The sequence below is a fragment of the Magnolia sinica genome, chromosome 10 (genome assembly GCF_029962835.1).
Source record: "Magnolia sinica isolate HGM2019 chromosome 10, MsV1, whole genome shotgun sequence".
Classification (NCBI taxonomy): Eukaryota; Viridiplantae; Streptophyta; class Magnoliopsida; order Magnoliales; family Magnoliaceae; genus Magnolia; species Magnolia sinica.
The window spans coordinates 71,624,502-71,652,468 of NC_080582.1; the positions used below are offsets into that span (position 1 = coordinate 71,624,502).

The 27,967-nt window shown below is 40.5% G+C and overlaps 1 protein-coding gene across 1 annotated transcript in view; it reads right to left on the reverse strand.

The window, feature by feature from the left end:
- The window catches only part of LOC131216958 (CHD3-type chromatin-remodeling factor PICKLE), a 116,939-nt gene that overhangs the window by 68,910 nt on the left and 20,062 nt on the right, over positions 1-27,967 (reverse strand). Inside the window, exons 6-18 of the mRNA XM_058211603.1 lie at positions 22,120-22,364; positions 21,873-21,968; positions 21,632-21,768; positions 21,322-21,537; positions 21,131-21,238; positions 18,686-18,736; positions 18,430-18,529; positions 11,925-12,067; positions 11,733-11,836; positions 11,169-11,307; positions 10,615-10,784; positions 10,432-10,498; positions 10,208-10,330 (exon numbers count right to left, since the gene is read on the reverse strand). Of these exons, the coding sequence (XP_058067586.1) occupies positions 10,208-10,330; positions 10,432-10,498; positions 10,615-10,784; positions 11,169-11,307; positions 11,733-11,836; positions 11,925-12,067; positions 18,430-18,529; positions 18,686-18,736; positions 21,131-21,238; positions 21,322-21,537; positions 21,632-21,768; positions 21,873-21,968; positions 22,120-22,364 (1,699 nt within the window). The remainder of the gene's footprint in view (positions 1-10,207; positions 10,331-10,431; positions 10,499-10,614; positions 10,785-11,168; positions 11,308-11,732; positions 11,837-11,924; positions 12,068-18,429; positions 18,530-18,685; positions 18,737-21,130; positions 21,239-21,321; positions 21,538-21,631; positions 21,769-21,872; positions 21,969-22,119; positions 22,365-27,967) is intronic.

The following is a 27,967-nucleotide window of genomic DNA, read 5'->3' on the forward strand; positions in this document are numbered from 1 at the left end:
TTACACAGAAAATGAGGTATATCCCAGCCTCAAGTGGACCACATTACAGGAAACAGTTCTGAATGAACTTCGACTATTAAAAAATTTTTGGGGACCATATAAGTATTGGATCAAGTTAATCTTTGTTTTTGCCCCTCATCTGGGTCTTTATGACCTAATCAACAGATTGGATGTCAAATAAACAGTACAGCAGGCCTTAGGAGGATTTAAATGATGGATATCCAATCACTGTTGTTTTCGTGTGGTGTGGTCCACCTGAGATTTATATCCCTCTCATTTTTGGGGTAAAGACCTAAAATGATATTTAAAAATGGATGAACGGAATGGACAAAACACATACATCATGGTGGGGCCCACAGAGCACTGACCACCAAGGGAGTAGCCAATCCGTTTCATGGACGCGGATTTCCTGCGAAAGTCTCTGCAGGAAGTTCCTGCACTGGAAACTTAGGTGTGCCCCACCATTGAAAACTTCCTAAGGTCCATTGTGACCATCCAACCCATTGATAAGTTCACACATACTTGGATGAAAGGAAAACACAAATATCAGATTGATCGAGAAAATTTTTTGGCCCACAATTTTTAATGGTTAATAACTACTATTTTGCGTGGAGTAGAACACATCTACCTGAAATTTGTAACTGTCTCATTTTTTAGGCCAACCCTTAAAATCAGGTTGCAAAACCAATGGACGATGTAGATATGTCGTACATGCATCAAGGTGGGCCTTATTGTTTTCGACGGTAGCATCAATTCCAACTATTTTCACTTGCGTGGTCCACATAAGTTTGAATGAAGGGATAAAAAAAAATTATCAGCTTGATCCAAAACTTTTGTGGTCACTAATGGTCAATCACCATTGTTTCTTATGGTATGGTCCCCCTGATTATTGGATGTGCTTCATTTTTTGGATGATGTCCTAAAATGACATGGAAAAACGGATGGACGGGGTGGATATTGAATACACACATCATTGATAGGTATGTTTTCTAATTTCTAATGTATCTTTTGCTTTTAAATGCATTGGTTATGTTTTCATACACATCTTTATACAATTATAAATGTTATGCATCATATTTAAATATATTTACCTTAGTTTAATCAGATAACGCATAACTTAGGACCTTATACAAGGGAAATTTATTATGTGCACTTCTTTCTTGAGATTTTATGATTTAAAAGTTAAGGTCTTTTAAAATAATTCCTGAAGTTTCATAAAAAAAATCAACTGTTTTGCCAATGTTTCCCCATGTTTCCCAAAAAGTGCGATAAATTACGCGATACAAACGATATATCCCGTGCGATAACCGATACGTATCTGTATCCTAAGGTTGCGATACATTGCGCGATACCGATATTTCGAACACTGTACCATACGGGTCGTAACTACTGTTACGGCCCCCATAACGGCCGTTTTGCTCTCTTTTTTAATTGAAAAAAACAAATCCTGAAAAAACTATATCTGCCTCGTAATGTTAATTAAAAAGTATGGAAAACCTGTATATTCCCCATAACAGATAATTACTGGGTTGTTATGGCCTTTATAGAGGACGTAACGTGCCATTACCGGCAATTACAGGTCTTTTTTACTATAACGGTTATTACGGCCATCACGACCCCATAACGTGTAACGGTTGTCACCATCACCTTTACGTAATGACCTTTACGGCACACCATGCTATGGATACCTCGATCAGTAATTTTGTCATGTTTCGGTCTTCCGCCAAAAAGATACGCGACATTCTTCATTACATGTATTCAAAAGCTCAAAATATATTCAAGGTTTTTAAATTGATCTCAGATATCGGTAATTTCGACAGGATTCAAGAACCCTGAGTAGTACTACTCTACTTTTTGGGTATGTGGGATGAGTTAAATCTATATCCTCTTCCCTCTTAACTGTACGAAGGATCTTATATGGAAGCAACATGAAGAAACCCGAATCACACAATTCCTTTCTAGAATTAATTCTTAATATCAAGGTGTTCGCAAGCAAATTATTATCATGGATCATCTTCCTTCCCTATCTACTATCTATGCTTTCGTTCAGAGGGTCACAATCTCATTTCCCACGAGCCTTGAATCGCCCAATTGATCAACATACACAACTAGAGACCGGCCTTCTTATAGTCATGGATCTAGAGCCCCAGGATAGGGTGCGAAGGGAGGGGGACGCAATTTTGGATATGGCATTCAAGGCCGGGGCCGTGATATTAAGTGTGGTGATCGTGGTACTCGTGGCCAAGGTGGACGTGGTCGAGGCCATGATGGATCTCGCGTCTATTCACATTATGGTGGTATGAATAATTATGATGACCAACGCTAAGATATCATCGATCATCTGTCTTGGGCAGGTGCATCTCTAGCTAATAGTACCTGCATTAGTTTCGAGAAGACTTCACAAACATTTTCTGTAGCGCCCCATGACGCGTCTCCCTCAAGTGGATTTTGTTACCTTGTCGCGTGAGGTCAATGATGACTTGATGCGACTTCATGTTCCTGATACTACTACTACTTCCAGAGCCTCTGCTCAGGTATTGTTCTGCATGTGTTTTCCCCTTCTTCTTTCTAGGTCATTGACTCTGGAGCTACTTCTCATATGACTAATAAGCTTTCATCTATTCAACTCTTATCTATCTTCTAGCCAATCACACTTTGTTATTGTTGTTTATGGAAACTAGACCCCTGTATCTAGAACGGGTTCCATCAAAGTGGAGGACAGGCAACAGATTTGCAATCATATTGTTCCATTTTATATCAAGATGTTGTCCTCTGAAGGTTGGATCTAGCCCTAAGATGGATAATCTCAACTTCCCCTAGAATCCTAGATCTCTGCCAAAGAAGCCGAGGCCCTTGTATCCCCTTTCTCCAAGGAAGAAATCAAAAACGCAGTGTTATCCCTCGCCAGAGACAAAGCCCACGGCCCGAATGGGCTTCCTCTAGCCTTCTTCGAAGTCTTCTCGGACGTGGTTTAAAAGATTTAATTAGCTTCATCTTTGAGTTTTTTTTTTCCCTCGATCAAATACCTTGGCCATAGTAGCCTCTATCTTTGCTCTTATTCCAAAAATCGAAGGTGCGAATGACCTAAAGGATTTCCATCCCATCAGTGTCTATTGGGAAGCCCATATAAATTTATAGCCAAAGTCCTAGCCTCTATGCTTCGCCCGACTCTTCCAAAGTTGTCTCTGAAGCTCAAGGAGCCTTTATGGTGAACCGGAAAATCATTTATTGTGCCCTCACCACCCATGAAATTATTGATTCCCGACACCAAGAATGCAAAAGCAAAATTGTTTGTAAGCTTGATATCGAGAAGGCTTCTGACCATATTGACTAGGATTATCTAGACAATATGCCAGGTCGTCTCAACCTCAAGTCGAGATGGTGCAACTGGATCAGGGGGCTTGCATTTCTCCACTAAATTCGTAGTCATAGTCAACGATTCCCCCAAAGGTTTTTTTCAACTCCTGCAGAGGCCTCAGATAGGGTGACCCTCATTCCCCTTTCCTCTTTGTCATCGTCGTTCAAAGTTAAGCAAGATGTTGGGGAAAGGCGAGTCGTCTGGCCTCTTTAGTGGTTTGAAGGGGGTGCATTTGGGCCTTTCAGTTTCCCACATATAATTTGCAGATGATACACCCTTGTGTTTTGATGCCTCCGAGGCTGCCATCAAGAATCTTCAAAAAATCATCTGATATTTCGAAGCCATCTCTAGCCTTAAAGTTAATCTCTATAAAAGCAAGATGTTGGGCATCAATCTTCCTCCCTCAACTCTTTCTCAAGTATCGGTGGTCTTCAATTGTAAGGTTGGCTCCTTTCCTTCATCATACCTTAAGCCTTCCCCTCTGCATTGAGAAGTCGACCAAGCACATGCAGCATGTGATCATTGAGTGTGTTGAGCGGAAGCTGTCCAGAAGGGTCATTGTTCGTCCCATGGGGGGCGCCTAACTCTTATCCAAGTTGTCCTCTCTAACCTCCCCTCTTACTTTCTCTCCTCTGGTGTCATAGTCTGTTTTACTTGTGCTTAAAAGGCTTAGAAGGGATTTCCTACGGAATGGGACCTCTAAGGGGCACGAATTTTGTCTATTAAATTGGTTTGAAGCCTGCAAGCCTCTAAGGGGGGGGGGGGGGGGGGGCCACTCGAGATTTGGCTGTCTTTAGTTTTGCCCACTTGGGCAAATGGATTTGGTGATTCAGTATGAAGGTAGGCAACTGATGGAGAGAAATCATCTCCAGAAAGTATGGCACTGAGGTTGGGGGTCGGTTCTCCAAACCTTCCTCCCTCTACAAAGCCTATGCGGTGTGGACAACCATAGCTCTTCTAAGGCCCCACATGAAGGAGGGTCTCTCTTTCAACCTTGGCAACGAATTGCACATCTGGTTTTCAATGGATTGTTGGATTTTTTAAAGGCCTCTCCTTTCTCTCTTCCCATGCCTGGCCCATGTTGCCTTGAACTGATCTATTTTTGTATCTTCTTGTTTCTCTGATTTGGGGTCTGGGATTCGATGCCCTCCTTGCTGGAGATCTCTATCGAATTTGGAGCTAGAAGAGTTTCTCAGGTTCCTGGAGCTTTTACAGTGAGTTTGTCCTTCTCCACGAGTCGACGACTTGCTTTTCTAGTCTCTGAATGACTCTGGCCAGTTCTTCGTTTGCTCATTGTTCAAGCTCATCAACAGTCTCCCCGTTGTTGCCAAGCATAGCTTTCCTTCTTTCGCGTGGCCTTACGGTGCTCCTCCAGAAGTTGTAGCGTTCGTCTAGCCTCTGGCTAGAAGGAAAATCCTCACTATGGACAATTTGCAAAGAAGAGGAATGATGCTCCCCAACATCTGCTTGTTGTGCCTAAAGGATATAGAAACCATCAATCAACTTTTCATCCATTGTCCCTTCACTCATGGGATGTGATCATCCAACCGTGATTGCCTCCTCAACTCTTAGGTCTGCCTCTCGTTGCTCGTGATCTAACCTATGCTTAGCACGGTGGAGGCGTGAGCAAAGACCTAAAGCTATTTGGCGTCTATCTATCATAGCGGTTTTTTGGGCCATTTGGAGAAAGAGGAATAGTCGTTGCTTCCAAAATTCCTCCTTCTTGGGTGTTGCCCTTGATCCCCAAAGATGGTGAGGATTTGGTCGTCTTACCACCCGATCTTATATCACAGTGTTTTTTGTCTTTTTAGGCTTATAATTGTCTAGGCCTTTGTTTCCCGGACTCGAGTTGTATAGTTGCCTAGGCTTTTCTCTTGTTTGGTTTCGCCTCTGTTTTGTTTATTTCTTATTAGTTTTTCTTTTGTTCCGTTTAATTTGTTTTTTTGTTTGTCTATGTTTGTTTTCTTTTTTGAATATTGAAATTTTATTAAAGGGAGCGGAAGCGACCCAAAGAAAACAAAATAAACACAAAAGGAAAAAAGAAAAAGAACAGAAAACTAACTGTTATACAGATAGAGGCCTAAAAAGGAAAAGAGAAGAAAAAAGAAAAAAAGCAAATAAACCTAACCAAAAACTATACAACTCAAGCGGGAGCCTCAAACGAGGAGATCCCAATCAAAGGTAGGAGCTGAGCCAAACTGCAAAGAAGCATAACCAAACTGCCTCAATCCAAGAGGGGAAGAATGGATGCTCAGTTTGAAATATTGAGCTGAGTAGACCGGTCCTTAACATCCCTAGGAATTTGAGTAGATATTCTTAGAGGAGGCATAGAGATGCTCTAGAAGCAGCGTTTGTTCCTCTCCTTCCAAATTTCCCAAAAAGCATCCATAAGGAGAAGATGCCAGACAGCTCTGAGGTCAGAACTCAAAGCCGGAATTGTGTCACACATACAGTAGGCCAAAGACAGTCTCTAGCATAACCTAAGAGGAATGGAGCCTGGCGAGGATGGAGATCCAGACTTCAGGAGATTACGAGTAGTGCAGGAAGAGATAAGAGATGGATTCTGCCTCATCCATGCAGAGGAGACAAATGCTTGGGAGTAGCATTCCCCTCTGAAGATTATCCATTGTGAGAGTCCTTTGGCCAAGAGCCAGACAAACGCTGACACCTTAGATGGGGCCCCATATGACCAGAACGAGAAGGGAAAGGCCAGAGATGTGGAGGAGCTACGATTCCTGATAAGATGCTCAAAGGACTTGGAGGTTAATGAGCCAGAGGGGGTGAGTTACCAAGATAAGGAGTCGTCATTTCCTAAAGCAGGATGAAACCAAAGCAACAGCTTCAGGAGGTCCAAGAGATTGTCGAACTCGCTTGCGGTGAGAGCCCTCCTACAAGGGGAACACCAGCTACCTAAACCAATAAAAGAAAAGCAATTAGCTACCAAAATGGATAAGTCCAACTAAACCTTGGCCAAATCAGGGAAGTCTGAGGCAAGGGGAGTGTTAGAGACACAACAATCCTGTCTAAGGTCTACAAACCTCACTTCAGCTTAGAAAGTGGGATTTTTTGCTATCAGAGTTATCGTTCCATAAACAAATCACACCTTATCTTATCAATCTTAGCGAGGACGGATTTAGGACAACGGAATAACAAGAGGAAATAAGAAGGGAGATTGGATAAAGCCACTTTGATTAGCGTTGAGTCACCCTCCCACAGAAAGGTAGCAACTTTTTCAGGGGGGCAAATTCTCATTCCATCCCTTCAATGATGACATCCCAGAGGTGAGTGGTTGGCTTGCCTATGCAGAGAGGCAGACCCAGATAGGAGGGAAAAGCCCCAACATTGCACCCAAAGGTCTCTACCAAGATAGAAAGGAGGAGGTGAGATATATTGATGCCAAGCATTTCACTTTTAAGGAGGTTAATCTCGAGGCCAGATATAGCTTCGAAGCAATAAATAACAACCTTTCTGAGATTAACCACAGCAGAGATTCCGACTCATAAAACAAAAGTGTATCGTCCATGAATTGGATATGAGATGCAAGGGGATTGGAGGGAGCAACTTTGAATCCACTGAAGAGACCTATGGACTCCCTCTTCTTGAGCAAGCGGCTAAGGCCATCAGAGGCTATCACGAAAAGAAAGGGAGACAAGGGGTCTCCTTCTCTCAACCCCCAGACTCCATCAATTAGGCATTGTTAAAGAAGTGGACGTTAGAGTTTGCTACAAAGGAAGGTAGACTCTAGAGAGAAGCAATGACTAGCCAATATGGAACTTGTCAGGGGGATGGTGAATCAAGGATTCGTAAAGGTACAAAGCTTCCAGTTTGTAGAGAGTTATTATCTCGATAGTCCCCAAGGTCAAGGAAGGAGTATCCTTTTTTGTGGGAGATGGAAGTTGTATCTGTTTTTTAAAAGATTTGTGGTTAGGCAATTATGCGCTTAGAGCTTTTCATAGATTAGCCATCATTGTGCCGAAAGGGAATATTCTAGTTGCTTGTTGTTATTCTAGGATTGGTAAAGAACTGGAGTGAGTACGTGCCTACTTGCCGAAGAGGCCTTGCAACAAGAAAGTTATTGATTTCATTAGCTTTCTGGAAATTCTAAAGCTTGTGTGCTATGGGAGTCGGTGGAAGATTCGGTGGTGTGTCATGCTCATAGTTCGGGGAGGTTTTCGGTCCAGTCCTTTAACAGGATGCTAAGTCATTTATCTTCGTTTGATTGTCATAACTTTCGATTTTGGAATTATGGGTCCCCCCAAAGGTTGCCACTTTTGTGTGACTAGCGGGGAGGAAAAAGGTGCTTGTTGTGGATAATCTCACTAATAGATCATTGGCACACCCTAATGTATGTATCATGCATATGAGGGATGTTGAATTGGTGGATCATGAATTCTTTCATTGTCCATTTGCGAGAAAGATTTGGAGGTGCCTTTTTTCATCCCTCGATGTCCATTGGGTGATGTCGGGTTCGATGGCAGATTTCTTGGCCATAAAGCATGATGGCAGAGTGGGTTAAGAGGGGAAGGTGGTGTGGCGGTTGGTGGCTATGGCTATTTTATGGGCCATATGGAATGAGAGGAACAATCGTTGTTTTGAGAATAGATCTGGGTCTGTGGGTTTGGTAGTTCTGAAGATTGTTTATTGGGTTGTGAGGGTGGGCATCAGGATCTGCAGATTGAGACAATTTTGTTCTTATCAACCTCTTAGGCTTTGTATTATCTTTCGCCTTGGTTTCTAAGGCGGCTTCTAAATACAATTTGTCACCTTTCAAAAAAAGAAAAAGCTGATATTATCGATATCGCATGTGAGCAATACAAAACTGAGCTTGAGTTCACTCTCTTCCTCGTATCGTGTGATATTTCCAAAAATATCAACAATATACCGATACATTACGATATTTTGAAAATATCATAGTTATAAACTCCTTTATATCATAGTTATAAACTCCTTTATATCATCGATAGCATCAATGGACCCCTTAGCAAAAATTTTGGAAAATTCGCCATAATCTCAAAAAAAAAAAAAAGGAGCTTTGCTTACCTTCCTTAGGTCATTTCGACCACTCATTTTTTATTGTTTAGAGAGAAAAGGGGATCTGGATGTAGAAATCGAGATCGGAGAGCACATAATACCGGAAATAAAATCGTTGAGTTTTTATTTTTCAAATTTGAACGTTTTTTTTTCGTTTAAATTTCTTGGAATCAATATAATGAAGTTTATAATCCATGATTTTGGATGTTGCATGCTCATTCATGGATTTTGGCTACCAATTTTCAAATTTGGGGAAATGGGGAGAATTGGGGAAAATACAACTTTCGAATTTGGCGTCCAATTTTCGACTTCCAATTCCATACCTTTCTATGATTTATAAATTATCAGATAGCCCATAGTTTAGGTCCATATACAAAGAAAACTTATTACGTGTACTTATTTTTTGTGACCTTTTAAGTTATAAGCAATGTTCGAAGTATTGTATCGGAACAAGTTTCGCTGGCCAGGATTACGAAAACAATATTGATATCGTCGATAATATCGCTGATAACTAGAAATGCGGAGAAACATGGGAAAACGGTGGAATTTTCGGTAAAACTTCAGGAGATGTTAAAATGTACATATTTGCATATTTAGAAATTAAAAAATTGCAAAAAGAATGCATACATAACAAGTTTACATTTAATGGGGCCTTAAAAGCATGTGTTGTTGAAAGAAATCAGTCCAACCATCCCATCCAACCTATTTAACCATCCAACCTTCCATCCAAATATCCATCGATATTGCAAAATATCAACAACACATGATATTTCACCAAGAAATCATCGACAATTGGAAAGGAAACGAAAGATTGTGGTCTCAATATCGCAACATAATATTGAGATGTTATCAATATTATCAATGACAAATTGAACACATACAACCATGTGCCATTGAAAAAAAAAATGAAATAAAATTTTTTCTAATAAATAAAATTTTGATGATATCAATACGTTGGCGATATTGTTGAAATATCGTCAATACACTTATGATACAAGCATTACCTAGAATTTATATAGTCGAAAAATATTGGCAGTACATTGGCGATCTTGATGCATTGGCAATACAAGTAACAACAAGAATTTACATAGTTAAAAATATTAACGATTACATTAGCGATATTGATACACTGGTGACACTTAGCGATACATTGCTAATACCTGGAATTTCCGATACTACCAGCGTTATCGGTATCACTACCAGTGTTATCAATATTGCTGAGCTGGAGATAAAGATAATATCAAAGATATTTCGATAATATCGGAGATATTTCGAACACTGCCAATACATGCAATACCCAATATGTTTCCTTATCATGCAGTCCAAAAACAGCGATACATTACACGATACATGCGATATTTCACATGCGATACCCGATATGTTTCCTTATACTGCAATACATGCGTTGATACCAGTACTGAAAACAATGTTCCCAATAAGGCAAGATCCATTGTTTTCAAGTCCCTAATGTTGATACCACCCTCACAGGTAGGCTTGCAAACTTCACCCCAATTCATTGAATGAAATTTGTTGCTACCTTGTGCACCTCTCTAAAGGAAATCCCTCCAAATCTTTTCCAATATATTAAGCACGCTGGCGGGGACATGAAATGTGATAAATTTAACTTCCAAACAGTTATCGAGTGCACTCGACACTCAAATGGAACCCACAAAAGGCTTGTCACTAGGGGTATGTGATGGGATAGCATGAATGCATACAAATACAACTCTTATGCTTAATACCATGTGCTCAACTTATGTTCAAATAGATATAGCACCCATTTTGAAGTGTCTCGGTTTGAAGAATGAGAAGTATTACCTGCTTAAGCATTTCATTCTTCAGCCGCCCTACAACTAGATGTTCTAAAATCATTTTCTTCTTAGTCAGCTGCATCATCCTTTCTTCAATGGTTCCTCGAGTTATGAGCCTAAAAATCATCACCTGAAATATGTGGCAAGGAATCACACAAGACAATCTCCATATAGCATTCCATAATTACCAATTAAGGTTGCCTACACACTGAACTAGGCATAAAATCCAACCTTGTTAGTCTGCCCAAGTCGGTGGGCCCTAGCCATTGCTTGTAAATCAGCATGGGGATTCCAATCACTGCAGAGCACCAGTATAAGTATTGTAGACAATGACAACAGAACTAAAATTAAAAAAAGAAAATGCAATGATAACAGTTGTTGAATTGAGATAAACAATAAAAGGAGAAAAATAACCTGTCATATATGATAACCGTATCTGCAGTTGCAAGGTTTATGCCTAAGCCTCCAGCTCTGGTAGAAAGTAGAAAACAAAATCTGGTGGAATTCTTGGCATTGAACCGATCAATGCGAATTTGCCTCTCAACTCCACTAACCTTGCCATCGATCCGCTCGTAACTCCATTTCTTACAATTAGGTGCAAGAAAACATCAAACCAAGGCTTTCCAGAACTAACAAGAAAGCTAGCTACATTCGATTATAAACTCAAGGTATCCCAAACGGTCAAGTAACGGCCATAACTTTAATGCATTACGGCATCATAACGGCCGTTACGAAAAAATTGACCCATAACAGCCTGTAATGGTCCCGTAATGACTGTAACAGCCCCATAAAGGTACATTACGGGGCCAAAATGGGTTTTTCAAAAAAAAATAAAAAAGGTTGTATAGTAAAGGTAATGACGGTGGCCATAACACCGTCATGGAATACCTTGTATAAACTACTCCCAACAATTAACTACATTTTACCAACATAAAAAAAGATGATAGAACCCACCCATGCATCCATACCTTGTAACTTAGGTAATCTTCCAGTAGGTCCAACATGTGCTGAAATTGTGTATATATTAAAACTCTATGACCTTGCTCCCTCAGCCTCACCATCATTTTGTCCAACAAGTGCAATTTTCCAGAAGAATCAAGAAGATGTCTGCCAATAAATAAACATGATAGGAGCATGAAGAGAAGAAACCTTCAATATGACATCTCACCCATCCAAGAAAACATGAGCATTTTTCAGTCAAAATACTTCTGCAAAAATATAGTGCAGTCTGGTGTCTGGTTGTGAAGGAATGTATGCAAATACCCCACAAGCATAGAACTCACTTAGAGATGACAATGGACCTGGACTGTGCCACAGTCAGAGCAAACCCAACTGGACCTGGTTCCTGGACCAAGCCCAGGCAATGACAGCCATAAAACCCAGACCAACCAAAAATAGGAGTTATAAAACTAGGCCCAGGCCCATTCTCAGCCCAGTCAATGAAAGACAAGGCCAAGAAGCTCAACAGGTCAGCTCTATCTAAAATAAAAGAAACGACTATGAGTATAAAATTAAACTTTTTATGAGCATACTTGAAAGCTTCATTATGATCCTCTATCTCCGGCTCCACACCTTCTAACATGTATGCATGACAACAGAGCTTGCGTAGTTCCATAACCACATTGATAAGTGAAATCTGAAACAGGGAAAAATGCCCCATGGTTATCCACATGCCTAAATAGAAAAGGAGAAGGGAATGACTTAGAACAAGAGTTGTACCATACCTGGGCACCGCCACGGCGAGCTAGTAACTGGTAGTTGCGAGTCAAAATGGCCTTGTAGTATTCTTTCTGCAAGCTGCTAAGTTCAACACGTAAAATAAGTTCCTTCTTGGGCGGAAGATCCTTCATGACATCCTTCTTAACTCCTACAAGTGCACAAAGCAGTTATCAACCATCTTTTCAATCAACATCATTAAACTGGGATTATTAATCTTGCACCAGAACTTCCAACGTTGGTTGATTAACACTTGCCACACAACTACTGCCTATCAGAGTAAAAAGCTATAAAATTATTCTTTTATTATTATCAGCAATTTAGTAGAGAACAGCAAAGCTTTAACCACAAACCAAGGGCGAAGCCCATTACTATTGCCAAAGATATGCCTTGCTTAACAAAAACAAAAATAACCCTGCCCAGTGTTAGCCAAGTTCCAAACAGAGTTGGACTCTCAATTTTCAGTGCAGAGGATCTGATACTATCATTCCTTGAAAAACCAACACACCTACCAAACATGCAAGGATATAGGGATTAGTCCACTAGATACCATTAAGGATCCTCCAATGCTAGGAATTAGTCAAATCCAAGGACAATGATAGCTCCAACCAAAGGCTTCCTCTAGAGCAAAACAAACATGTTTAGTTTGACTCCTGCAACATTCCTAAACCACCAAATCACCCAACCATTGTACTCGGGCGGAAAAAGCCCAAACCAGCAATACAGAGATTATTTTATAGTAGCCATCAAAACTCTTTTGATCGATAATGAAACTTTTTAGCTTGAAGGGCCTGAAAGAAGAATAAAAGGAAGGATAAAAGCACTCAGATAGGTCATGGGAAGGGATATGAAGGGTTTTTGCTTGCTAAAGATAGAATAACAGGCTAACTGCATGTTCCCTTCAGTTTTGTGCTTTATGTTCATAGCATGGATGCCAAGTTTGCCAGATTTAGTGTAAACTGCATACTAAGCACATCCGATCAACATGAATTTTTCTTTTCAAAATGGCTTGCCTCCAATAGCATGAATAAATAAATGCTCCAGATCGATGAATGGTCATGTCATGTGTAACTTAAAAAGTTTTAGGCATTTTACACACACACACACCCATGACCATGGTTTGCCGTAGCAGCCATTATGAAGCCGTAAAGGCCGTTATGTAAAGGTAACGATAGCAACCGTTACATGTTATGGGGTCTTAACGGCCGTAACAGCCATTACAGGAAAAAAAAATGACCCATAAAGGCTGTTACAGCCCCCCATAAAGGGCTATTTAGGTTTTTCGGGGGTTTTTATCAATTAAAAAAAAAAAAAGGGAGACGCAACGGCCATTACAGCCCGTATCGCAAAGCTAACGGTGGTGGCCACAAAATACCTTGCCTATGACCCACCCGCCCACACACACACACACATGCACGCACATGCACACACACACAAACATATATACGAGTGCACATGTAAAGAGGCATACCGGGAAATTAGTAGATGGAGTCGACTCCAACAAAGCCTTTAAAGAGTCAAGCTCTATGTGGAGTGGACAGTGGACCACATGATGTGATGTGTGCATGACAGCCAACCCATCCATCATATGCACCTCATTGCGTTTGACCAAGATCCAAAATTTTGATGGGCCACACCACAGGGAAGTAGTTGGGAGTTGATGCACATCATTGATTGCATTGGGGGCCCACTTTTGTGTTAAAATGACCAGGATTTTTGGGTGTCCCTTCATCCTACAGGGATGCCTCAGATGAATGGATTGGATAGCACATAAACAGTAGGATGGAACCCACACACAATTAATGATGGGCATTTCCCCTCTCAACAATTCCTTGTGGTGTGACCCACCTGAGTTATGGATCAGCCTGATTTGGGGGCTCAAGCCCCAACACAGGAGAGTGCACCTTCTGGAGGGATTGGACGTCATCATGTGGGCCCCATAGAGCTCGACTCCACCAAACCAGAAGCTCTGGTGGAGTCAAGTCCATGTGATCATTTATCATATATATATAAATAGATGTATGGGAAAGATCACATGCAATAGAGTTGGCCATAAGTTACCAGTAGAGTTGACCTCTGTGGGCCCTGCAATGATGTGTTCCGGAAATTCAAGCCATCCGTCATGTACGCCCCAACAATTTCGGCCTAGTGTCACGGACTTGCATAGTCCTTAGCATTCTCACCCGCGTCACACTCTCGTAGCATCCTAACACTATTCGAGTCAACCTCACTCTTACTTCAACACCCAGTACTACACCCCAAGGCTTGGTGAGAATGCAAGAGAGAATAAGAGGGCATCAAAGAGATTGAATGGGAAAGCTATATTGCACTACAATGAATGTTAAAACTCTTGATAAGTGAGTTATTAACAAGGAGAACTCCATATATAGGCACAAGAAAACTCAAGAAGGCTAAGATGGTGCCATTTTGCATTCATCCAGCGATTAGGAATTCTCTAGAAAACTTCTAGATAATTCCACACAGCTCTTGTTAAAAGACCCACTTAGAGAATTCTAGAATGTTCAAGGAATCTCTACACAATATCAATATCACCGGTATTACAGTATCAATATCGCCGATAACCAAAGGAAAGTATGGGTCTTCTACTGGGGATTGGTGGCCTAAAGTCTCCTCCTATTATAAGGCTTCCCATATTTGGAAAGGGATCCTTAAAGTGAAAGACCCAGTTATTCAGAACACTTCTTTCGAATTGGGAAATAGTGCTTCAATTCGATTTTGGGAAGACCCGTGGATTGGGGAGAGGCCCCTTAAGTTCCAATTTCCGCTTATCTACCGGCTATCCCCCAAGAAAGACATCTCCATCAGGAACTGCATCTTCTTCTCTTCTGCCCAAATTGTCCGGGACATCAGAACCTCTAGAAACCTCTCGGACAGCGAAGCTTCCGAGTTCGAAGCCCTCATGGAGTGCATCTAACATCTGCCCCCCACAGTAATCATCCTAATAGGCTTCTAGGCAGCTAGAGAAATGGGGCCTCTTTTCCATTAAGTCCCTCTACGCCACTTCACGTCCAGTGCTTCATCATGTGCAAGAGGCTTCTCCCTTCATTGGGAAGTACCCGATCCCTCCAAAGTTCATATGCTTTGCTTGGCTAGAAGGACGGAACAGAATTCTGACGGTTGATAATCTCACCAAGCGAGGCATGCAGATCGTGAACATTTGTTCGTGCTGCATGAGTGATGCGGAATTGGTTAACCATCTATTGATTCACTGCTCCATGTCTAAAATTCAGGCCGACTTCTGTCAGATTTTTTCAGTGCTCTGGCGTGCTCCCCGATCGACCGCTAGCTTGCTCTCTGCTTGGAATGGGCTTAAATTGGGGAAGGTCAAGTCAGTCATTTGGCGCATGGCCATCATTGCTATCTGGTGGGCCGTCTGGGAGGAAAGGAACGATCGTTGTTTTAATGATGTCTCTTCGTCTATTTCAGTGGTCGATTCTAGGGCTAAAAAGCTAGTGATTGAATGGGCTTCTAATGTACAGGATCTTAGGTCTTTTGACTTTACTTTTCTACGCTTTTAGGGCCTGTCTGCTATCTCAGCAGCAGTGCCCCTCTCCTTTGTTTTGTTGTTTTCCCTTTGTTTCTTTCGTTTCTGTTGGTTCTCCTTTCTTTCTTTTAATGAATTTCCAGTTGCTTTGTGTGTGTGTGTGTGTGTGTGTGTATCGCCGATAACCAGAAATGCAAGCATTGGGGAAATATGGGGAAAATGGTGGAATTTTCTAGTGAAACTTCAATAGATGCTAAAATACACATTTGCATATTTAAGAATCAAAAAAATTGCAAAAAGAATGTGTACATAAGTTTTCATTTAATGGGAGCATAAAAGAATGTGATGCCGTAAGAAACTCGTCCAACCATCCCATCCAACCATCCATCAATATTTCAGAATATCGACAACACAATATTTCACTGAGAAATCTTCAACAACTGGAAACGAAACGAAAGATTGCGGTCTCGATATTATCCATGTTGCGATAATGATAATATTGCAATATGATTGATATTATAGTCAATAATTTGAACACTACATACAACCATGCGCACATAAAAATTTTGAAATGGAAAATTTATTTTTAATCAACACTTTTTTGGCAATATCGATACATTGCCTGATATTATCGAAATATTACCAATACATGGGCGATACAAGTGACACTTGGAATTTATACAGTCAAAAACATCGGCGATATCGATACATTAGCGATACAAGTGACACTTGAATTTACACAGTCGAGAATATTGCCAATACTCAGCAATGCATCGCCGATACCTATAATTTCTGAGACTATCAGTGCTATCAGTATCACTACCAGTGTCATCGATATCACCAAGCTGGAGATACAGATAATATCAAGTATATTTCGATGATATTGAGGATACTCCGAACAATGGGCACAGTGGCACATGTGAGGGATAACTTAAGATGGACAATAGCTCACTTAACACATTGACACATGTGGGACATGTGAGGCGATTGAAGGTGGATGGTGACACATTTGGGTTTAAACCTTGGGAAACCCATTTCCTTCCACCATGAGAAAATACTTTTCTTGAGGGTGGAGGTGGGAAAGTTAATTGTTTACTTTCCAACAAAGAAAGTGGAAAAGAATGCTTCCCACAAATTACCACAAAGGCTTGAAAAATAAACGAAAGTGAGTTTCATAGGAAACAATGTTTCCTTTCATTTCATTTCCATGAATCCAAAACAACCCTAAGGGAAATTTTTATAAGAGAGCTATTTAACGAGTTATGCCATATTGCATAACGTAGGCAATTAGGAAGTTACCTGGCAAGAATTGGGTGTTGCAAAGATGAGGATGTTACAATGGAGGTGTGGGAGACCAAGGATAGAATTAGAAATAAAGTCAACCAAAGTAGTCCCAAAATGAGATAAAATGATGGAGGATATATTGAGATAGTTAGGTCATGTTCAACAAAAACCAAAAATGGCTCTAGCAAGAAAGGAACAACCTTATTATTGTCGCCAAAATAGGATGAGATGAAAACCTAATAGCAAATAATAGGCACAAGCTTATGATTATGATGACAATCACATCACTGTCGTCATCCTAGAATTCACCCAATATTTGGGTTGGTATCATGATTGCTTGGAGAATGGATGGGCCACGCTAACATACACAGTAACCATTGACCAACAAAAAAAGACATGATTACCATGGTTTATACTCTGCATGATGCATCTTTCACCTGTGTCTCAATAAATTTTCCTAAAATATTTTATGAAGTAACAAAAATGTTTGTGCTATAAGAGAAAAGGCAGCACTCATGTACTTGAACTGAAATTAACTTGTCCATTAAACGAGTGGCAACAACTGAGATAGAGCCCATCTTTCAAAAAAAAAAAAAAAAAAACAACTGAGATAGAGCCGAATCAAACTTGCAGCCAAGTTAGTCGGGTACTTGAGTCAACTGAGTCCCCAAGCAATGTAGCACAAAGTGTGGCATGCACTAGAAAATGTTTGTTGTTTTTAAGTTACATCTACTTGGAATGTAGTCAGAAATTGTATGAGTAAATGTTTGATGTAATCAAGAGTTGAGATGGAGAGAGAGTGCAGTTTTGTCCATTGTTGTCATGTGCGACCGCATATGCACAGAGATTATGGCATATGTGATCTAGAAGAAATGCGATCGTGCATGTGGCATATGCAAAAATATGTCATCACATATGCGATGTATGCGATCGCATATTGGCCAACAGTTGGCACATTATTTTTTTCTTGAAAAAAACAACTTTTTGTCTAATAAAGGGCTTCCAAACCTCCCCTATTTGCAATATTCCCACTCCAAAACTCTCTCTCTCTCTCTCTCTCTCTCTCTCTCTCTCTCTCTCTCAAGATTCAAGCACTTGATGTTTAATAGATTTTATTTCTCTCAAATATATTTTAAATATGTAAAATTAGTTATCTATTAACTTAGGAAAGTTACCCGTAATTTCTTATATTTTTTTTACAATTTTTTTGAATTTTTCCATATTTTTCAAAATAAATAAATAAATAAAATATGTGGTCACATATGCAATTGTGCGATCGCATAAGTGCATAGGCATATGCAATCGCACATGATCGCATATGCGATTCGACAACATTGGTTTTGTCTCCTTGTTCTCTTGTTCTTTTCTTCTCCATTATAAATGCATTTCATGTAGGACCTAATTAGGGTTTTTTCCAAACAAGTCAGTAAAATTGCGAACATCTCTAATAAGTAATAAGCAATCATGCCATGTTTAGTATGACAAACATCTGAGCCTTGTACATACCAAGGAAACAATCAAATGTCTTAATCTACCGAGGCATTGACAAGATATGTTGCAAGTCCACTTGCTTAAGTTGGCATGCTTGCAAGCTAACTGAGATTCAAAGAGGCTTAAGACATTACTTTCACCATTAAATAAGAAATATACACCTTTTTGAGATGCTAAAATGATAAAAGTGAAGATAGGAATCACCAAATCAGGGAAAAGAGTTGAATCCATACTTCGAAGAAGATGGGGAGCCAGCATTTTATGGAGCCTTAAAATCTGTTCCTCTTGATTGATATCCTTGAATTCCTCCTGAAACTCCTCTAAACTTGAAAACTACAAGCATTTTAAGCACAAATGCCAAAGTAAGAAAATATTCATTATTACCAAGTCCTTCAGAATATAGTTTGCTTCTTTTTGAGTTGTGTGTGAGAAAAGTTCCAAACACAACTTTGAACCTTGATAAGCAATGCATGTTAATATAACACTTACCTTTCCAGCATCAAGAAAGTGCATAAGCATAAATAGCTCATCCAAGTTGTTCTGGAAAAATACCAAATGAATACCCATGAATATTTTGTACTAGTTTAGCACTGTTATCATGAGAATACAGATTGAAGGGAAAAAGTTGCTAACAAAATTGCATCAAAAAAGAAGTTTATCTAATACAGAGATTTGGAAAGCTATCAGTGGTTCGAATAAGCTCAAGATTTCCAGATGGCAGTAGAGAATGAAGGCATGATCAAAACATGGAAGTTAAATGAAAACTATAAATGAGTAACCAAATCAGGACCTTTGCCAACTTGAATCTGGTAAAGTTGAAAAATCACAATTCATGAGAACAATAGATGACCTAATTGATTAAATCTGGGAACCTTCTTGGCAGTAAATATAATGAGCTTTTGTAATCGATAACACAAAATATCATCATCTTGCCAGTGTAAATCCAATTGTACGGAGAAATAATTCACTGAGAATAATATTGTCAAAGAACATAAGGAGACATAATTGTATTAGGTGGCTTCCAAGACTACTAGAAGAAAGTTTGATCAGTGGGCTGCCTGCCTGACATCAACCCTCCCTTGCTCCGGCTTCAGACTGTTTCATGCCTTGCTACCAGGTGGAGTTCATCAATAGCTGGGATAAGGCTGTGATGACTATTAGTTGTACAAATTAGTAAATGAACTCTTCTCCTTGTGTAATATCTGGTCATGTATGAACATATTCCAGTGGCTGTTTTGGTTTGAAAGTATCAGGCTAGGCATGCCAATGATTTTTCGGTATAATTAGAGTCAATTCAGTTAAGAGCCTGTTTGTTTTTTTCCGAATTCCATGGTAAATTAAAGTAAGTGGGTCATTATTACTCTTTCCCCATGTTTGTATCAACAAGTATTTACGGCACATACATTGAGATTCAAATGCATATGCAAGGGAGACAGGTAAATCCATTTGTAACGATTACAATTTTACACTACAAAATTGCCATCCATACAGTATTTCATTGCTAAAACAAACAATGAAAGTACTGTAATAATTGTGGTCAATTGCAGCTAACATCACTAGACAGCTAAATGCATTTGTAATCATGACTCATTTCCTTTAATTTTACTTAGGTAATTGGAAAAACAAACAGGCCCTAAAAAAATTAGCAAGTATTGGATCTAACTCTGAATTAGTAACCATACATTCAAGAGCAATATAAAAAAAAAAAAAAAAAAAAAAAAAAAATCCTACACGAATGAAATTAGCAAGCATAGAACACAGACCCAATCACCAAATGTTCTTAAAACAACCATTGTTCCAAAGAAAGAAAATATAATACAAAAGAATCGTAATTCTTTTGTTGCCCAGTCTCCTGCTGCACCATCATATCACCGCCATGCCTTCATCAACATTCTATCGAACCTTAAGTTAGTACATTTATTTGTTTAATGAAAACATGTGCTTCCTTTTGTGATTTTAATTATTTGCGCCCTGTACAGTCATCATGATTTTGGTTGTAAGTATAGGCCAATTATTGACCAACTTTACTTTTCTCGCAGAAAACCACCATTTTAGTTGCAATCTAGCAGGTAGATGGAGTGCTAAGGGCACTCCCAAGTTTGGAAATTATCTAATTACAACAAAGGGACCAAGTCCCGAATCTGCATGCAAGGCATCAGAACACCTCCACTTGCAACGGAATCTGCCTCCAAATCAGCTTCCTCTACAATATACGAAAAGCTACAGTGGATGCTCCTACACAACTGATGGGTCACTTCTACCCAATCAGCCAACCACTACAGATAATCAAAAAGAGCTTGCCCACCTTAAAGCAGTGGAGAACCAGCCTCCAGTCATGACATGGCCCATGGAAGCTACAAACGCCCTCTTCAATCAAGTCTAAAGGGCTCAAGTTCCAGTCTCGTTGGAATCAAAAGACCCCAAAGGACACAAGAAAATACTTTGCAAACAACTGGAAGTCCACTTCACTTTTTTATGAAAGACTAAACTAGAGCTGAACGAAGCGTGAAACAAAGTTGCAAAGAATTTGGGTGCAAGAAACCATGTAACAAAACATTAGCAAGTATAGATAGCTAGGAAGTGGGAGCATGAATTCAAAGCAAGATTGGGAGCAGGAGCAAAACTTGGAAAGTAAGGATCGTGTAACTAAGACTAAATAATAAACAATAAGAAACAGCAAGAATTGAGATGAAATCATTTCACATAAAAAGAGAGAATATTTAAAGAAATCAACACCCCTGTAAAACCTATGGGTAACTAGAAAGAAAAATGAGTGAAAATGAACAAATCTTTTTTTTCTTCTTCTTCTTCTTCTTTTTTTAATTTTTTTTGTTTGAGAAATAAGTGAATTTTATTAAAACGCCTGCCAAAAGACAGGAAAAGAACACATCTTTATAACAACAAAAGAAATTTCAAGTTTGAAAGCAAACCAACCTGAAGAGGGGTTCCAGTTAAAAGCACGCGATGTCTAGTGGCATAATCCTTCAATGACAAAAATAGTTTGGAATCTTTGTTCTTCAGGCGATGACCCTCATCAACAATCTACATAAAATCAATTGCACATCAAAGAGGGTAAATCTGCATACTGAGTACTGGAAATATGCTTGATGGGCTAAAGAATATACCATGGACTGCCACCTTATAGATTTCAAGGACGCTGTATCCATGTTAATCATTTCATATGATGTCAGGAGGACATCAAACTTAATTCTCTTTTGCTTGCTTTCTTTAACATGTGAGAGGCCCTTCTTTTTCTTGTGCTTCTTTAATTTGTTAACAGGTAAGAAGAATTCATATTCCTTGATGACAGAACGAGCTTGTGCTGTTCCAACATATAAGACCTACAGAATATTTTCTTTTGTTCAGAACCTCATTCATAGGAAAAGGCACAGAAGAAATGGTTAGCGTGTTTAAATTGAAATTCCTTGTACATACAACATTCATTTGAGGAGCCCAAGTTGCAAATTCACGTTCCCAGTTGCGCAATGTTGAAAGAGGAGCCACAACTAAATGAGGAGTGATGTTGTCTTCAAAAAGCGATGCAACGAAAGCAATACTCTGTATAGTTTTCCCTGCACTCAACCATGAGAATTAGCCTTTGCATACACTAAACATAAGACTGCCTGGCCGAAACGAGATATTTAATATTGGCATCAAAGTTTGTAACTGAACTCACCCAGCCCCATCTCATCTGCAAGGATCACATGGGTGTTCTTCGACCACGCAAAACGTAAAAAATTCAACCCTTCGAGTTGATAGGGGTGTAATGATCCTAAATAACATCAAGTTACAACAATGTAAATGGAAAACATAAGATAGCAAAAGAAAATATTTAATTAGATAAACAAGCATTTGAACAAAATACGAAATGGTGAAGCCAACAATTTGTTTATGCAAAAACTTCCCTAATAAAATACAGATACCTCCAGAAAGAAATCCTGGGCTATGCTCAAACTGTTGAAATTCTTTTTGCTTAAATTTCAGTTCCTTTGGATCACGAAAAGAGATCTTGTTCTTAGTAATAGATTTGTGAGCCTTGGATTGAATTTTATTAAATCTTTCAATTTGAGGCTGAAAGGCAGAAATGTCCGACTCAACCTCCCAGTAACATTCGTCATAAGGAAGCTCCTTCCATTTTACGAGATACTCGCGCTCATCCTCAGTCCTCCTGTAGGGATTTCATGTATAAGTTTATTCAACTAAATCTCAAATAAATATTCCAAGACAAAACAAATAAAAATTCTCCAAGATGATGGTAGAATGCTGATGTATCATAAGTGCCATGCACTGAAAAAACCAAGAAAAAAAAAAAAAAAAAAAATCCTACTAAAAGAAGTTATCAAATGAACGTAACATCCTCCAACCATGCATTCCAAAACTCAGCTGAAAGAAAAGAGACAATACAAGCAATAGGAAAGTAAGACCACGATTTTTTATTTTTATTTTTTTGAAGCAATAATAATTTTAAGACCATGATTATTACAATTCAAGTTCCACAAACGATCAAAACTATAAGACAACAAATAAAATCTGTCATCTTCATGTTTACCAAACATATCTGACTTCTCATATTCCAATTATTTCAAAAATGTCAACATGGAATAGTTAATAGTTCAGTGATGCAAGCCAAAGCCAAACTCAACATTGCACATCCATAAGGCAAAATTTTGACAAAACCTTCCAATAAAATCTGGAGTTGATGGAACCACCCAAGACCCTTGGGTATGGGTGGATAGAGTTGTCCCAGATCTAGTTCGGGATTGGGAATCTGATTCAAAGCATGTGGATTCTATGGAGATGTGCTCGATCCAGCCTATAGGGTATAATGAGTTGTGGATTCTTTTGAGTCTTCTTGTGAATGTGGATTTGTTGTTCATGGCAGAAGCTCTTCACAAAGGAGGCCCTATAATCCGATTTCTAAGGTGGGAAGAGTTCCCCTCTTTCGGCTTCGAGGATGTCTAGTTCCGCTCGAGTTCTGGTCCTTCGATTTCTTCGTCATAGTGGCTTCTTGTTTGGGTGAAATTATAGAGGCTGATCTTAGCACAAAGTTAGGAGAGGAGAAGGAAGTGGCCAGGGTTCGGGTGAGGAAGAAGAAGGATGTGGAAATCCCTACGTCTATCTCTGCGTTCGTTGGATATAGGAGGGTGGTCATGCTCATCCAAAAGGAAGAGGCCACAGGTGTTGCCCCCCAGATGAGGGGGATCATTGGAGATCGAGGGAGGAAGAAACAGTAATGGAAGGCCATGAGCGTAGAGACGATCCTATAGGAGTACCGATTCCCTACTCCCATGGAGCTCCGTCCGTGGGAGAGTCTACGTGTTGAGAATCGAAGGGAGGATTAGAGGAAGGTGGGGTTTTATAAAATTCATATACAATGCATTAATTCCCGTGCGTCGCGGGAGTAGCGTTTGCTATTCTCATCCCTCTGAACCGTCTTCTAGTGCGGGTTTGGTGTCTGATGTGGTTCCGAGCCTGTGCATTAAAGACACGCGTCAGCTTCAGTGCCCGATCCTCGACACGTGTCCCAACGAGTTGTGCTGCTCGGGTTCTTTCAGCGTTGGATCGGTTAAGGAGTTGGATGTGGCTCCAGATGGTAGCACGGGGGAAGAGGCACATGTGGAGACGTACTTAGTTAAGTCGATACGTGTGGATCCAGTCCAAGTTCTCTGTCGTGATCCTTTCGAGCTCACGTGCAACGGATCCCTAACTTTAGTCCTTCAAAAATCGACTCTTTCTTTCTCTAGGTAAGTAAGATGTCCTCTGCTTTTAGAAGAGATGGCTTTCTCTTCGGAGGAGGTTTCATCGATCGTCTCAATGCCGAACTACGATGCTTATGAAGATTCTCTCCAGATACAGCAGGTTGCTTCAGAGTGCAGAAGCGAAGATTTTGATTCTACGAAAGATGACTCTGGTTCGGAGGATGAGGATGGTGGTTTGTTCCTTTACAGAGGGAGAATTGTTTGAAGCAGCTCTAGACGTCACCCCTCTTTGCACAGAGAAAATGCCAAATATTATTACGATAGGAGGTGGAGAGAGGTGTCCAGATTCGGCAATCGAAGTGAAGTAAAACATTACTATTTCAGCAAAACAACACAAGTGGGCCAGAGATGTTCTTGAAAGGGTTGGAGTTCTCGTGGCTATGTCGTATGGAGTCCGAGATGAAGATGTCCATGCCTTCTTTCGTTTTGCACAGGAAAAAGCTGCTCAGTATCTCCAAGATATGCATCAACTGAAATCGAGTGGATCTCCCAAGGGTATGAGGGAGTTGATGAATCTAGAGTGCTCTATAAACTACGATTCTGCAATTACATCTAACGGCAAGAAGAGGGTCAGATCGGGTAAGGAAGTTATCCTATGATCGTTCTTTCCTGAAATGTTTGTGGTTTGGGTGGGAAGAGAAAGAGGGCTCGGGTGAAGAAGATTTGATACAAGGCGAAGCCAAACATCGTAGCTTTTCAAGAAACAAAGCTCCAATCCTTAGATAGAGGTACACTTGACTCTCTGTGGGGTCATAGTTCTAAAGATTGAGTGGTTCAACACTCTAATGGGGTAGCGGGGGGGTATTTGTGTGGCAAGGAAGTTTGACAGATGGAGTCGGGTTGATTCCTTCTCTGGGATTTATCCTCAGGATTCCAATGGATTTTTACCGCAGTGTATGGGCCGTGTAAACCCGGTTTAAGGGGGCACTTCTAAGAGGAGTTGGACAGTGTTAGGCAAAGATGGGTGGCACCCTGGTGTCTTCAGGGGGATCTTAATGTGGTGCGCTTTTCCATTGAGAAATCTAGAGTTGGTAAGATTACGGGTATGGCCTCTTTTTCAGGTTGGGTGTGCCGCCATGATTTGATGGACTTACCTACGGGAAGGGCTCGTTTTACCTAGTCTAATGGTCAAAAGATTCTTGCGATGGCTCGTTTGGACATGTTTCTAGTTTCTTTTGACTGGATTGGCAAATTTCCACTAGTCGACCAATGAGGTCTCCCCAAGGATACTTCATATCACAGGCCCATTGTTTTGGAGGTGTCAGGAGACAATTGGAGCCCTAATGCAGGACAATTAACCACTTACTCTAAAAGTTCAAACTGATAAAGCATGGCGAATTAATCCATTCATCTCATAGCCCAAATCCATGAGTTCCGCGGGCCGCCCACCCCAAGTGTGCCCCTGCATCCCATAGGCCACCCCACTCAAGCCCGGTGTGAAAATGCTCCCACACTAATCATCCCCGGTGAGAAGTCTCGAACACAAGACATCCCACTCAGATACCGATTTGATGCAAGACAATTAACCACTTGCTCCAAAAGCTCGAATAGATAAAACGTGGCGAATTAATCCATTTATCTCATAGCCCAGGCCTCAAATCCATGAGTGAGTTCATCGGCCGAACCCTCCTCGTGGGCCCCAAATCCCTGGGTTCCGCCCCCTCGTGGGCCCCAAATTCATGGGTTCCAACTCACACGAGCCACCCGCCTCACACGGGCCCTAAATCCATGGGTTTTGCGAGCCGCCCACCCCGAGTGTGCCCTGCATCCCACAAGCCATGCCAATTGTGAAAATGCCCCCGCATTACGTCCTAAACCCTTCGGAGCGTGTTTGGCTGGACAGATCCCATGGGATTAGGAGGGATGGGATGGTAAAATCCCGGGATATGCCAAACGAGCCAAACAGACCCGATGAACTTGTCCCGGGATATAGCAAACCCATGGATCTTAAACCAATCCACTGACATCACCATCATTACCTTAAAATTGATCCCATCCCTCCTAATCCCGTTCAATCGTGCCTGGGGCGTGTTTGGTTGGACGGATTGGAAGGTAAAATCCCGAGATATGCCGAGCATGCCAAACAGACTCGATGAACTTGTCCCAAGATATAGCAATCCCATGGATCTTAAACTAATCCACTGACACCACCATCATTATCTTAAAATCCATCCCATCCCTCCTAATCCCATGGGATCCGTATGGCCAAACAGGCCCTCAGATTCGAGAAAGCTTGGTTAGAAGTTGATGGTTTCGACCAGCTCATTGTAGATTGGTGGTCGTCATTTGTGATGGAAGGTTTCACTAGATTTTGTCATCATAAAAAACTTTAGATGCTGAAGGAGAATATCAAAGTTTGGTAAAAAGAATTTATGGGCAAAAGGGAGCAAGAGTTTGATAAAATAGCTGAGGATATTCATTCCTTGGACTGACTAGAAGAGGACAACAGTTTGTGGGAATCAGACAGATTGAAAAAGCTATATCTTTCTCATAAGTATGAGAGCAGGGTTAAGGAAGAAGAGATCAAGTGGAGCTAACGATCTAGAGAGTTATGGCTGAAAGAAGGAGACAGGAACACATGATTCTTTCACAGCGTTGCTAGTGCTCTCACTCGTGTTAATAGGATTTCCAGTTTGCTAATTGACGAGGTCCAGGTTACGAATAATAATCATATTTCTGGAGCGATTGTTGCATTTTACAGGAAGGTATTTGCTGCAGATCTTTGGAGAAGGCCGAGACTTGGTAACCTGGGCTTTTCTCTTCTTTTTGTTAAGGATGCTTCCTTGTTGGAAAGGCCAATTTCGGAAGAGGAAGTTAGGTTCATTCTTACCTTGATGGGTGGAGAGAAGGCACCAGGCCCAAAAGGTTTTCCTATTTTCTTTTTCCAAAGGTTTTGGCATGTTATCAAGAAGGATTTGATGGACTTTCTTAGCTAGTTCTTCGAGAATGGTAGATTATCTTCCGAATTGGGAGCCTCATTTGTAGCCTTAATTACTAAGAAAGATGGGGTCGAGCAAGTGGCAGATTTTAAACCGATAAGTCTGTTGGGTAGCTATTGCAATATTTTGGCAAAAATTATGGCTTCAAGGTTCAAGGAAAGCCTTTCTAAAGTAGTATCGGAATGTCAAGATGCCTTCATGCATGATAGGCAGATTCTGGATATTGCCCTTATCGCCCATGAGTGCATTGATTTCAGATATAAAGAGAAGAAAAGTGGTCCGATATGCAAATTAGACATCGAAAATGCCTACGATCAGGTAGCTAGGGACTTCCTCAATTATATGCTTGGGAGACTGGGTTGCGCCACAAAGTGGAGGGGATGGATGAAGTCTTGTTTTCAGACTACATCCTATTTAATGTTGATTAATGGTTCGCTAAAAGGATACTTTAGAGCATCCCATGGCCTTAGATAGGGCGATCCCCTGTCGCTGTATCTTTTTGTTGTTGTTGTCGAGGCTTTAAGTCGGATGCTTCGTAAGGGCGAGAAGAATGGGCTTTTCAGAGGATTTTTTTATTGCGGGTTGTCAAGATAGTATTAGCCATCTTCAATATGCGGATGACACTCTTCTCTTCTGCGAGGCAAATGAGGAGTTAGTTCAAAACTTAAGGAAGATCACGGTGTGTTTTGAAGCAGCATCCGGTTCAAAAATTAATGTGGAAAAATCAGAGATGCTAGGAGTACATGTGGGGGAAGAGATGTCTCGGTATGCGAAATTTTTTTGTTACAAGGTTGGTTCCTCTGCGTCATCATATCTAGGCTTGCCCCTCTATATCAGGAAGTCAATTAAGCATTTGTGGGATTCTATGATTGAAAGGATAGAGAGGAAACTTATTTCCTGAAAGACTAGATCTCCATCATTGGGTGGGCGTCTGTCTTTAATCAAATCAGTGTTTTCCAACATGCTGATGTACTTTACGTCAATATTCAAATGCCCAAAGTCAGACTTGGAAAGGTTGGAGAAACTCAGGAGGGATCTCCTATGGAAAGGTGACTCGGTGAGGAGGAAGTTCG